The sequence below is a fragment of the Leptinotarsa decemlineata genome, unplaced genomic scaffold (genome assembly GCF_025532065.1).
Source record: "Leptinotarsa decemlineata unplaced genomic scaffold, Ldec_3_MD MMD2_P_RNA_scaffold_9, whole genome shotgun sequence".
In the NCBI taxonomy this organism is placed as follows: Eukaryota; Metazoa; Arthropoda; class Insecta; order Coleoptera; family Chrysomelidae; genus Leptinotarsa; species Leptinotarsa decemlineata.
Window position 1 is genome coordinate 10,899,915 of NW_027412536.1, and position 14,286 is coordinate 10,914,200.

The 14,286-nt window shown below is 34.4% G+C and overlaps 1 protein-coding gene across 3 annotated transcripts in view; it reads right to left on the reverse strand.

The window, feature by feature from the left end:
* Positions 1–12,521, reverse strand: part of Hk (potassium voltage-gated channel subfamily A regulatory beta subunit hyperkinetic) — a 190,666-nt gene extending 178,145 nt beyond the window's left edge. For all 3 annotated transcript variants that reach the window (XR_012464408.1, XR_012464407.1, XM_074170605.1), the window contains exon 1: positions 11,979–12,521. Coding sequence is in view for 1 of the 3 variants with exons in the window: in XM_074170605.1 (XP_074026706.1) it covers positions 11,979–12,076 (98 nt within the window). In the remaining 2 variants the exon portion in view is untranslated. The remainder of the gene's footprint in view (positions 1–11,978) is intronic.
* Positions 12,522–14,286: the final 1,765 nt, after the last annotated feature.

Here is a 14,286-nt window from a genome sequence, read left to right on the forward strand (position 1 = left end):
TACATGAATCGCGCTGATGACGACGTAGGTTGTCACTGCGTGTGAAATTTTTCCCACATTCGTTGCACATATACATTTTGTATGAAATTATATGAACCACAAGATTAGGAGGAGAATGCGAACTGAGTGAAACATTCACATAGCACTCCCGTTAAAAGTATTTTCCCCCACTACTACATGTTCAAGGTTATATGACATGCATATATATCAAGGTCGTAAGATGCTCTCCAAGGTTGAACCTCAAGGTCACATATTAGGAATAGCTTGAATTCTCAAGTTCAAATTTCATGTTTAAAGTTATATAGCATACACATAGCTCAAGGTTGATCTTAAAGGTAAAGCACAAGTTCAGAGTCATGTATTGCAGATATAATGGATAAAGTGAAGATCATATGATGTGACATCTTTCAAGGTTTAACATCGAGGTCACGTATTGAGCAAGGATAAATCTCAAGGTCGAACCGCATGGTCATATTGAACCTGCATAATGCAAGATCATGAGGTATCTTTCAAGGCCAAACTTCAAGGTCACATATTGAGGAACAGACTCAAATCTCAAGGTCGACACCCATGATCAAGCTCATATCATCTGACACGTAACTGAAGGTCATATGACGTCATTCAAGGACAAGGTCAAATGGTGGGGGGAGGTCCTCAAGCGGCCTTAGACAACTACTCTCTCCACTAGATCAGCTTTCTTCCCTCCTAGGTTTGCACCTCCCCTCTGCAACTCCTCCTTCAACTGAGCGATACGCCATGTAGAATACATCTTTAATTGCAAGCAATTTAAATAAGAAACTTTCAAATAAATCAATAAATAACGGTGGAAACTTTGACAGCTAATGACCAATGTGACAAACACTCAGCGCACTCTGCCGGATGAGTTCTCCGTAATCATCCCCATTCAGAGTGGGGACGGAGTGAGAGAGTAATAGATAGAGAAAAAGCAATTAGAGAATAGAGGAATAGAAACTCGCAGAGGTAAATATAGGTATCACACAGCTGCACGCATTGAACGGCTTGCGGAAATCGTCAGATTATATGTTTTTCGTTATCCTTGAATTATTTCCTTCAAAATAAAAAAAATTTGCTACGCTCGAGAATGTCGAAATGACGTTATTTTTTACAACTTTGCTGCTCTCCCCTTTCTTTACGTCACTCTCAAATTGTCAGATTACTGGAATATACACTTTTTAGCAGGTAATTAACTCACCCTACCTTGATCTGACGCGCTCGAGAATTTCTGATGATCAATTTTTTATCACTAATTTGATCCTTTATCCCTCACAGGCGGTCTTATATATGGGGCTCATATTTGGTGGAGGTACTCAACCGGGTACAAGGTATCCCCCTGTATATTAATCTGCCGCGCTTCAGTAAATCACGAAATCCCCGCTTGGGCTCCCCTATTACAGGTAAAGCATTGGATCGATTTTCTGAATTGATATTCATGCTCCTCATTTCCCTCTAAAATATACGATAATGTTGGTTTTGATTGATTCTTAATCTCAAAAATGATATATGATGGCCCGTTTAGTCTCATTCCTCAAATCATTGTAGTAGTTCAAGTGCGCCTGCGATTTTATCTGCTTAAATTTTGCAAGAGTCTCTGAGGAAATTCTTTTTTATGACATCAGTGATCCTCCAGTGATTGGTTATTGAGAACTCCAGATCATCCAGAAATTTTTTTCAACTGAGAAAGATGGGGGTCTTATAAGAAACACCAAGGGCAATTTTCCCATTACAAAATGTATATGCCAGTAGGTCGGTCTCGTCGAAATAGAATAAATCAACAATAGTGACTATATGATCAGATATATTCGTTACAAGCCATGTTTCAGTGAGATAAATGATATCATATCTGTCCATAACTGAATATCCAAGTTCTTAAATATGCGGGACAACTGATGTGACATTAAGATGAGTCAGGTTGAATTCACACAAAGCATACTGGTGCCATTCGGCACCGGTATGCTTTGTGCTTTGAAAAAAACAAACTGTAGAAGTGAAATCATGAACTGGAAATATATAACTATAACAGTGAAAATTAAAAAAGTCCTAGAAGATTCAATTGAATATACGAAGAAAAACACATGTAACGAAAATACAGTATGACAATCAAGGGAAAACAATTCATGGTTTTGGTTTGAAAGTGGTTCACAATATTTCATGGTGAATTTCACTAGTTCGGACTTCCATTGTCTAATATGATTCGAAATCTAAGAAAGAACGATTAAAAGTAGAATGAATAGCCGAAATATCAATTACCACGTCTAGTCAAGCTCAATATCCAGGCGTCTGGACCTCATGAAGTGCCCGTTATTCAACTTAAAAAGTGGCAAATGAACTCGCACCAGTATTTTGCAGACTTTTCAACCTGTCTTACAGGAAAGGTGTTTTCCTTCTTGTTGAAAGATCGCTTGCTTCCCCAAAAAAGGCAAGAAATATCTTCCAAATAGTTATAGATCAGTTGCTTTGCTATCAGTGATATCAAAAATCATGGAGAAAATCGTAAACCACCATAGCTTTGAATATAAGGAAGGCTTCAACATCTTGAGCGATCATCAATATGGATTTCGGAAACAATAGGCGACCTTCTATCGTATGTTACACATATTTGGAATAACGCAATCGAGGAACATGAAGAATCAAGAGCTCTTGCGCTTGATATTTCTAAGGCCTTTGACTGTGTGTGCCAAGAGGATTTACAGGCCAAAACTTCGAAGCTGTGGCTTGTCAAATCATTTTTGTGTATGGCTCTCCAGCTTCCTGAAAGAACGTTCCCTGCAAGTGGTCGTCGATGGATATGTTTCGAGTACTTTTACCATCAACGCTGGTGTTCCTCAGGGATATATATTGTCTCCGACTCTCTTTCTATTGTATATCAATGGCTTATTGAAAAAAAAACAAGAATCCAATATATTGCTTTGCTGACGACAACACATTTGTTTCGTTATTCCATTTGGATTCCAGGACATCGGCTGCAGATGCATATCTTCACCGGCAGCAAGAGGTTGCATATCTTAATGAGGATCTAGAAGTGATTTCGAAATGGGGTGAAAGTAACCAGGTTCAATTCAATGCAACAAAAACCCAGGCATCGGTTTTCTCCAAAAAGATAACTGTTTACGAACCGGAAATATTAATGTCTGGTAAGACAATTCCACTTTCTGCTTCGATAAGTTTGTTGGGGGTTAAAAGAACACCGATATATTTTGGCTCAATCATGTCGCTGGAATTATAAAAGCCGCTTCTCAAAAGCTTGGAATACTGTTCCGAAACAAAAAACTGTACACACCTCAGCAACTTCTTTGGAGTATTGTTCTCCGCACCTGAATCTGCTGAATTCCTTCCATAAAAAAGCCATCCGCCTGATTGGAGACGCGAATATCACTTGCAACCTTGATAGTCTGGAACATCGAAGAAAGGTTGGAGATTTGTGTCTCTTCTATAGATACTTTCACGAGAAGTGTTCGAGTGATTTGCCACATTCGATTCCACCAAGAGCGGTACATTTCGAAAATACGCGATGGACTGTGGCTGCTCATCATTTTGAAACATGAAATTAAAATACAATGAAATGAATGAAATAAAAATAAACAAGTCAAAAGATAAAAATGACCACACAGTGAAAAATAAAAAAGAATGAAAAATGAAAAAGGCCAAAAGTTAAAAATTCGATAATAAAAAATTCAAATTATTTCAAATCTAACTACTTCTCAACGTTTCGATTGATATAATTCACAATCCTCTTCGGATAATGACCGGACTATTCATCCGAGAGATGACTAATAAAGGTTTGTCGAGAAGGCTTTCACCTATCCCCTCTAACCTTTCTCCTCTTCAGTGGTTTAACGGGAATTGACCGTTTTCCGCTTGATTACAGGTTTCCATATGTTCCTTATCTATACGCTAGCTTGGCTGAATGCATCTTTGGACAACATATATACAACTTCTTTGAACTTCCTCTTAAACTAGTGTTTCTCTCTGAGGATGTTTGGACTGATCAACATGTTTGCTCTCGAAAATCTGATATCGAATACTTTTATGAAACTTTTGGGAAAGAAAGGACTTTGGTTTTCTACTCCTCCATCTTTATATAACTAATTTGGGAAATTTCTGAGGACAAACAGAAAGAAATTGAGTTTGAAATAAACTGTTTACAGATATGTGTAGATCATTCATGAAAGGTACCTAGAGTTGAGTTATACAAAAATCACTTTTTTCCATTCAGTTTCTACTCCAAACATTAGTTATGGAATTGAATCAGGTATCATTCATAGGAACGCTACACAATATAATATTTCAGAGAGTTACGATATAAAATTTCACTTAGATGGAACACTATCATTTGCAATGGCGCACTTCGAAGTTTCGGAATGAGATACTTGTCCTATGACCTCATCAGCACCGTTCTGGATAACACTACAAGATGAAGAACTCATTTGATTCATAACATTACAACTTTATCTTATGGATGAGTTTGATCTACTCATGTCACGATGACAATACGTGAAGACATTCATATGCTGATTTGATACAAAGATGTGCAGATCATTCAAAAAAGTTACTTTTTTCCAAAAATTAATCTCTCTCCTGAAAATACTTCTTTTTCAGTCCAGTGAAATTATTCCATAAAATCAGTATTGTTTTGTATGATATTATAGTGAGTAAGAATTGAATTTGCATCGACAAGTTGTTTTTGAAATAATCGTTTTTACTGACATTATTCTTCTTTCAAGGACGTGCCGAGAGCTGTAAGTAGAAGCAAGATCCTTATCACATAACGTGTGATGTCATTCGTGACAAAAATATAAATGATATAGATTTCATATCAATTTCATTTCGAGTATAAAATGGAAAATTATTTTGCAGCCCATCCTTAAACACGATTACAGAACAGAAGCAATTACCAAAGACCACATGCGATCGATTTTACACTGTAGTAATAACATTGAGCTTTCGATAACCATTAAATTCTATGGTCCCATCGAGTATTCTGCCTATTGGGCTTCATCCCTTTATTCTAGGGCGATACAGCTCGACTACCACCCGTCAAAATATTAGTCAAACCAATTACTGTTTCGATAGAATCGCTTAATTGAAGAGCAATTTACAATTAAACTCCTCTGGAGATTCAAAACACGCAGTGTCGATTGAATTATGAAATTTCATATAGACAATAAAAAAAGTAAAAAAGTTTAGATATTATTAAAAATAAAATGAAAATGTGAATGTGAGGATTAAAAACAGGGATTCTGTTCGAGAGTGAAATTTTTTTTTGTAAGTAGAATTTTATTCCAGATCTCTTCGATAATTTATTACGATAATTTGCAATGAATGGTTTGTTTCAATTTCTATATTTGTATTCGTGTTCTATTAAAAACTAATTAATACAGTGTATTGTATGATTTTCACTATAAAGGGTTATGCAAAAACCGCGACACGTGTTTCGCTATACAATAGCTTCCTCAAACTTAAATTAAATGTTACTCTAACATATTACCCACTTGTATGCCTACTTTCCAACGAATGAATCTACCTAAAAAGGTCAGGTATGAATTCATTAAGTATTTGCATAAATTTTTCGAAAGTACCGTAAATATACTTAACTAGTTTTACCTGGAAATAAACAAATTCAATTATGGCGAATTATTCAATTCAGTTTGATCGTTCATAATATATTGAGAGTGTTTGAATATGTTTATTTCCATACTCTCCAACAGGTTAAGTTTCAAACCTTTCTTTCGGAAATGGAGGGAGTTTGAATCCATGGTTGCACTCATCTCCCTCTGTGATTAAATGAGTGGCATATTTTTCCATTCTGGAAACTATTTTTATATTCCTTTATGCCGGCTTTGAACGTTCTTCCAGTTTGACTTATATAAAACATCGGACATTACCCATATGATAATTTATACACTCCTGATTTTTCTGAAACTGAATTTTTATCTTTGTTATTCTTAATGTGCATGCCCAAGTTGATGTTGGTTTTGAAAGCAATATTTACACCTTTGTTATGCAAAAAATCTGAAATATTTGTAGTGGGTTGGCCTTAGTAGGTTTTGGTTCTATAACTTCTAACCTCTTCTCTTCGAATTGGATAAACTTCCTTCAAAGCTTGGCTGTATAACTTTTTTGATAATAAAGAATGTATTAGATTGTATCTGAACATAATGAAACAAATAGCCATCAATAATGGATACGATAACTGAACATAATGAAACAAATATTATCAAAAAAGTTACAGTCAAGCTTTGCAGAAAGTTTACCCAATTCGAAGAGAAGAGGATAAAAGTTATAGAACCTCAACCTACTTAGGCCAACCCACCACAAATATTTCAGATTTTCTGCATAACAAAGGTGTGAATATTGCTTTCAAAACCAACAACAACTTAGGCATGTACATTAAGAATAACAAAGATAAAAGTTCAGTTTCAGAAAAATCTGGAGTGTATAAATTATCATGTGGGTCGTGTCCGATGTTTTATATAGATCAAATTGGAAGAACGTTCAAAGCCCGCGTAAAGGAACACAAAAATAGTTTCCAGAGCGGAAAAATAAATTCCACATATGACACTTATTCAATCACAGAGGAACATGAGTTCTATCATGAATTCAATCCACTTCAATTCCAGAAGGAAGGTTTGAAACTTAACTTGCTGGAGAGTATGGAAATAAACAAATTCAAAATTTCTCAATATATTATACACGATCGAACTGAATTGACTAATTCGCCATTATTGAATCTGTTCATTTCCAGGTAAAAATAGTTGATTATATTTGCGGTACTTTCCAAAAATGAATTCATATAGGTAATGAATTCATACCTGACCTTTTCAGGTAGAGTCATTCAATAGAAAGTAGGTATACAAGTAGGTAATATGTTAGAGTATAAAACACTTGTAAATTAGAAGCAACTTTTAGTTTACGCTTGAGGAAGCTTTTGTATAGCGAAACACGTGTCGCGGTTTTTGTAAAACCCTTTATAGTGCAAATCATACAATGAACGTATTAATTAGTTTTGATATGGATTTTCATCAAGTATCAGCCGGTTCTATTCAATCGTGTTTTATAATTGAATAATTTAATTATATCCATTTCCCAGAGTTTTTATTCATATTTGTTTGTTTTTCCTTTCCAGAAGTTTTCCATTTTCTATGCTTTATTGGTGTGAGGCAGAAACCAAGAACGGCTTTTTGGGCTCATGATTTGATGATGAACAATATCGATAAGAATTCTATAGATATCCATTTCTCATATTGAAAAATTTAGTCTAATCAGGACAAAAAATAATAGTAACTAATTAAATAATAATCGAGGATAACTGGAAGTATCAGATTAACGGAACTTTGAACTTCGGTTTAAATAAGTACTGAATTCAGGATGTAGTTTTTCGCCTTTAATTGATTCTGACATAGTAGGTACACAAACAAAAATGATCAAGTCACCCTAGAAATCGAATGATGCACTTTACTGTGCTGAATAATGCAAACATGTACATTTTGATACAGTTCAGGCACCTGATATGAATAACTTTAATTTTTTTTCATATATACCTAAATTTTAACATGAGTGCAATTCTTTCAGCCAAAGTTCAGTGTGGAGTTAGAAATTAAAATAAGAGTGTACATGTATATATTTCGTTCCATTTCATTCATGTAAGTGGTTGATCACAAAAATTACAGTTTTTGTTGTCAACAAATGAATAGGGATTATTTTGTCTATGATAATGAGGATTTTAATCTCGTTACCATTCCTTTCGAATGAATTTCAATGGATAGGCTGTTTTTCTAACTCAAAATAGCAGACCCCACTGCCACTATAATTGAAATATATTCACAACGAGATAACGAGAAAATGGATAATCTTTAAAACGTCACCAGATGATACATATTTATTTTTATATGCAAAATTCTATAAATTCAAGTTACTGACAAATTAAATTTTTTTCAAAAAGCTAATATATCAAATTCAGTAATTTTTTACCCTTTCTACATTTATATTTTTTTTAATTCAATATTCTGATTATTTCATATATCTGTAGAAGGTATCAATTAAAAATGAAAAACTATAAATCAAGTTTTCGCGATATTTCAATCATCTTCGCATCATACAAAATATATCATTGGAAAATTCATATTAATATCCAAAGTCTGATGCCTATCAATACTATTTTTGAAGTAATATGATAAACAGCGTCGGCCGCCTCTTTTGAAGTTCTTTGTCGCAAGTCACTATTTTAATTGCTCCTCAGCAGCGTCCTCAAGAGGCATAGTGGGCAGAAATATCTCAGCGACTTTGTGGATGAATTGCAGTGCCACTCGCTTGAGACGACTGTTTCTTTCTTTGATGTACCGGTTTGTTTGCATTCTTGAAAATATTTCACTCTCAGACTATACCGAATGTACTATAGTTCTAATATGATATGTTAAGGTAATAAAAAAATGAGGCGAAAATTTTCCAAATGGTTAATAAACATCCGCCGGTATTGTGTAGGAATGGATACGCAAGAATATACAATTCGATGAAAAATATCTCATCAACTCTCATAAGCATCACTGCCATCCAGTAATGAAATCTATCAGTAGAATGTTTCTGAATGTAATATTTCAGTATTATTGTCATTGTTTCATTATGGAATCGTATCAATTTTGAGAAACGATTTGGAACATTTTGTTTTTGAAAACGTACCTAGTCGACTCAGATCTAAGTATCTTCTGATTGACCCCAATATACATATCAATTCATCAATGAATTTCCTATTTTCTAAATTCTTTCTACTACGTTTGAAACTTTTATGATACACGAGGCAAGTACTAGCTGAAACAATATTTGTATCTTCATGAAAAATGAGAAATAAAACTCTATGTTTTTTTAACACTTGTCTAACTAAGGTTACTGCAGTTTCGTCATATGAGAACATTTTCAAATGAATACAACAAACTGTTTTTTTTTAACTTTCCAACTCAGAACTTCATTTGTGAAATTATAACAACATATATTATATATAACAATAAAAATTAATTGGCGCTCCGGGGCGAATTCATTGATTCCAGTGGCGCATTTGCTTTTTCAGCTGCAGGAAAACCCGGAGAAACCTGCAACACCACATCATCTGAAGATCTTGATCTGCCAATGTCCTCCCGCTCATAAAACAAAATATAAGGTGACACCAGAGGCTCCAATAAATTCAATACATCGCCAGAACACTTCGTGACATGACTATCGTCAAACTTAAACCAGTCTGTTTCGTCTTTGACTAAGGCGTAATAATGACCAAATTCAACGCCAGAACCATAGCGAACAATGACTGCATGAATATTATAATAGTTGTATGCTAGATTGAAGTGTTCATCTATTTCGAACCTTCGTAAGAGTTTGGTGCTTCCGTTAGAGGTTGAGTCATGTTTGAAGATCATCAGTGTTATTATTAGATTGACTGGCGCCTCAGCTATACTTGTTTCCTTATAACATTCAGTTAGTTTGGCGTATTTTTGGCAATATAGTCGATCATCACCTGTTAAAAATTCAATTTTCAGATGGTTTAACAATGTGCTTTGCACGGACAGGTTATTAGTCATTTTAGGAAATGCTAGATGAAGTTCCAGAAATTCACATACATTTTCGCTACCTCTTGAACATTTACTACGAAGTAAACAAGTGAGGATTATTCCAGCAAAATATTTATAAACCCAAGATGAGATAGACTGTATGGAATTATTCAATCCAGAGCGGTCAGGATTATTGATTCTGCTATTGTTTTGCCCACGAAGAGTATATATTCAACAAGAATCCCAAGAATTCCGAACAATCCTCTTGTTTTCCTAACGAGTAACTAGTGGACTTCAAAAACTCCAGGAAAATTGGTTGGAGGAAAAGATGATGCATTCTTACGAAACTGCAGCTGCATGAACAGGTGTTCGAGTTTGGTGAATAAGTAGGAAACATTCTCGTTCTCGTTCATCATTAAAACCTGGTTCTTGAAAATGATTTATATTAGCCTTTATATATCTAAACATCAATGTATGTAATGACAGAGTATTTTAATTTTGTTTACCTGTGATAAAACTGATGAGTAAACCAGATCGATTTGATCTTTTAGCAGGTCACATTCGTATTGCTGATGCTTATGATTTTCTAAGGATTTCGAATGATTGAGTGTATAGTGCAAAATTTCCGAATCGTTTAGATTCGGAAACTTGTGATTTCATGCCAAGGAATGGTTTGAAAACGTCGAATCATTCTTATCTAGTCTGAAGGACTTTTCATGTTCAGCATACCGTTTTGGTGAATTTCGGCCACATTGTCCCAAATAAACACTATTACATTCCGTTTGGGTTGACATGGGTGGTTTGTTCCACTCACTCAATCGACCTCTATGTGGACCGGTGGTTCGAACCGCAAAGCCGGGAGATCGATTTTCACGTCCTATCGTTCAACTCGTGTTAGGAATCACACGTTAAAATGTGAGACCTCGTTAGTCTTCAGTTCACACAAGTTTCGACTTCTGAGAGTTTTCTTTTTTTTTTTAGGGGTGCGACAGCTGGTTAACAGAAAAACAGCCAGATTTTTAACAACTCTCTGGAAGCTTATAACAGCGGCGTGCCCCAGGGTAGCAAAATTGTGCCAAAATTTTCCATCAATATGAATAACGACATCGTTGAAAATGTGCCAAATAGTGTCACTGTTAGCTTATGTTACGTCAGTCATCATCAATGCTAATAATCATCACGACCGGGAAAAGAAATCTACTTACTGCATCAATAAAATGAAGGTACTATTTTCCAATCCACTTCGATTGTATTTTATATATTGTAATGTATTTGCGTCTTCCATTATGTCTTTTATTCATTTCTTTATTTATATGTCTCATTTAATGCATTATTTGAGTAATGTGTTCGTTAGTGTTCAAAATATGTAACTATTGTATTTTGACAAACTCAATATTTGTTATAGAAAGTTTTATGAATAATGAATGATTTGATTCGATTTCAATAATTGTTATTGAAGACAAATCATCTTCAGTCACCTCATTATTAGATATAGAAAAGTCAATCTATATGAAGTTTTAAAAAGAACTTAAGTTCTCTCATTTCCATAGTTTATTCCGATACCTACCTCCAATACGGAAAAGGGATATAATATCCAAAAAGTGAAACATTCAGATATCACTTCAGAAATTTTAGAATTTTAACTTATCCCTCAAATCAGTTATAAAAATAATTCCATTATATGGTGAAGGACGATGTCCTGTTTTTTATTACACTGCCTTTTCTGAAGATTTCCCAATTTTAAGGGGATACATTTCTCAGTTGGTTTTGAGTATCGGAGGTGAACAAAACATCATAATATTCAAGGCAAAATTAGAATATTATTTGTTGGATTCCTTTTTTTATAACTGTGCAAAATAAGGAATACTGTAATATGTTTTTGATATTCTTCATGAAGTATTAGGTATTCAAATGCATGTTCAATTTGTATTTGTTTTGTATTCTAGGACACGCTCTAGATGGTGTTTCTGTTTTGTGATATGTTTACCAACTAATGTTCTCTATATCATATCGATGAAGAACGAGTAATGTATTATATTGTTACAACTCACTATCAAAAGAAGAATTTTGATTTTCGCAATATGTAACTACCAAAATCACAATGCTTCCATATCCGATATTATATTTACTATTCAGTTCTCTCAATACAATAGTTTTTATGTGTAAGTTTCTAAGAAAAGCGTGCATAATTTTGATTGAAATAGATGGTGCTAACAAATGAAAAACTCTTTACCATGAGTCAAACACACCGAATCAACAAGTGAAAAAATTAACTTCTCTTTTTACACTAGTGAGATGTATTCCATATTGGTGTTATAAACAGCACTACTTTTTGAAAGCACTAACTTCTTATTAACCATATGCATATTTTTACCTACGAAATGTCTACTCTAAATTCATGCAATAAAAACTACGGATAGTTACCTATAAATGGTAGGCAGTTGACTGGAATCCTCACTAATGTTATCGTTATTATTGTTAGTATCGTTGTTTCCATAGTTACACAAAGCAACTTGAGACATTATTTTACAATTTATTTTACGAGTTATTCACGTTTTAAGTTTCACTTTACTCTAGCCGGTGTTTATTTATTTATGAATGTGTATTGACGGTTCTTATTGCATTTTTTCACTTGACGATTATAACGAAGCTATCAGGCACTACCAGGTTGTTCCTATTTAGTTATAATAAGGCAATTAAATGTTATCGTAGAAATCTCTATCGAGTCGTCTGAAAATAGTAAGAAATAGGCTTTTAGTGAGTTATGTAATGCGAATACACAGTAGAGATTATAATACTGAAACAAAAACATGCTAGACTTTTCAGATAGTTGAACCGTTAGCGGTTTTTCTGTGAGAAATGTATCTATTAAGTGAATGAGCATGACTCAAGTATATAATTTTTTTTTTCACAAACTACACCTAACGATTTGATCTTCATAAACTTTATTTTCAAAAAATATATCACATGTTTCGCTACGAAAAAGCTACTGTGATAGCAAAATATGTGATATACTTTTTTGAAAATAAAGTGTGTGGAGATCAAATCGTAGCTGGTTCTTGCACATAACCTCAAATTTGTTTTTCCATAAGAGTGTTTGTGTAAGAGCGAGAGGATGGGTTTTCATAAGAGTGTGTTTGTGAAAGTAAAAGAGTTTGTCATATGAGTATAGAGAGATGGAGATGGTATCAAAGTGATCCGTTTCAACGATAACAAATGTTTGATAGCGCAAACAGTTCGGTGTTGTCGGTTGTAAAATGAAGCATTGTTTATGGGGGCGATATGACTCATGAGACATTGCCGGTTTCTTTAAATTGAGCGAGGGTAGAGAAAAAAATCAAAATAACGTCGCCTAACGTTTCAACGTGCGATCCAACATGTCAGAAGTGCATTAAGAGCTGTATCTTTGTTCACCAAGTTGGCGTGTACACTCAAAATTAAGCGTGGGTAGAAAAAAAATTAAAATGACGTCGACGGCGATGATCAGGAAGGCCTAACGTTTCAACGTGCGATGGAGGTGTTACGTTGATCAAGTTGACATTATCAGGAGTTTCTCGAAGGAAATAAACACAGATGGCGTGACATGCAGCACATCAAATCATAAGGAAATTGATATGTAGATGGAGAAAAAAGTATATACAGGGTGTGTATATCGTTTGAGAAAAAACGTGACAGTTTAACAGGGCTCTAACGTTTTAACGTGTGATGAAGGTGTTACGTTAATCAAGTTGACATTATCAGGAGTTGATAAAGGAAATAAACACAGATGGCGTGACATGCATCACATCAAATCATAGGGAAATTATTATGTAGATGGAGAAAAAAGTATATACAGGGTGTGTATAGCGTTTAAGAAGAAACATGACAATTCAACAGGGCTCTAACGTTTCAACGTGTGATTCTTCAATGTGTACAGGGTGTCTCAAAGTACATCATTCAAGAAAAAACATGACAGTTTAACGGGGCTCTATCGTTTTATTGTGTGATTCTTCAATGTGTAAAGGGAGTCTCAAAATACATCATTCAAGAAATACTTGACAGTTTAAGGAGATCTAACGTATTGGCGTGTGATCGCAATGAGAAACGTATTTATATTCAAAAGTGTTGTGGAGTTAACATTCGAAAATAGGGCAATGAAGAAGCATAGTATTCAGCAATGACATTTCAAAATACGTTGTTTTACATGCGTTTTTTCGTTTTTGTGTTCGTATACATGTCATTTATCATTTTCATTTTTTTTCTACTCACGCTTAATTTTAAGTTCACACACCAACTTGGTTAACGAATATACAGCTCTTACTGCTGTTCTGACATTTTGGATCGCACGTTGAAACATTCAGCGACGTCATTTTCATTTTTCTCTCTACCCACGACTAATTTCAAGAAACCGGCAACGCCTCATAAGTCACATTGCCCCCATAAACAATGCTTTATTTTACAACCGACAACACCGAACTGTTTGCGATACCAAAGTTTGTTATCGGCCCCTCTCACTTTTACACACACGCTCTTATGAAAACCCATCATCTTGCTCTTACACACAACCTCTTATGACAAAAACAAATTCAAGGTTATGTGCAAAAACTGGATCAGCTACTGCTATGTATTTCTACTAATTCCTCTGTATCTTCATCAAGTAATGGCCGAACTATTTTTCTTATAAAATGCCATATAATCATATATTGCCAAAAAAAGTAAGAGATGTACATTTCCGATTCTTGTACGAATTTTT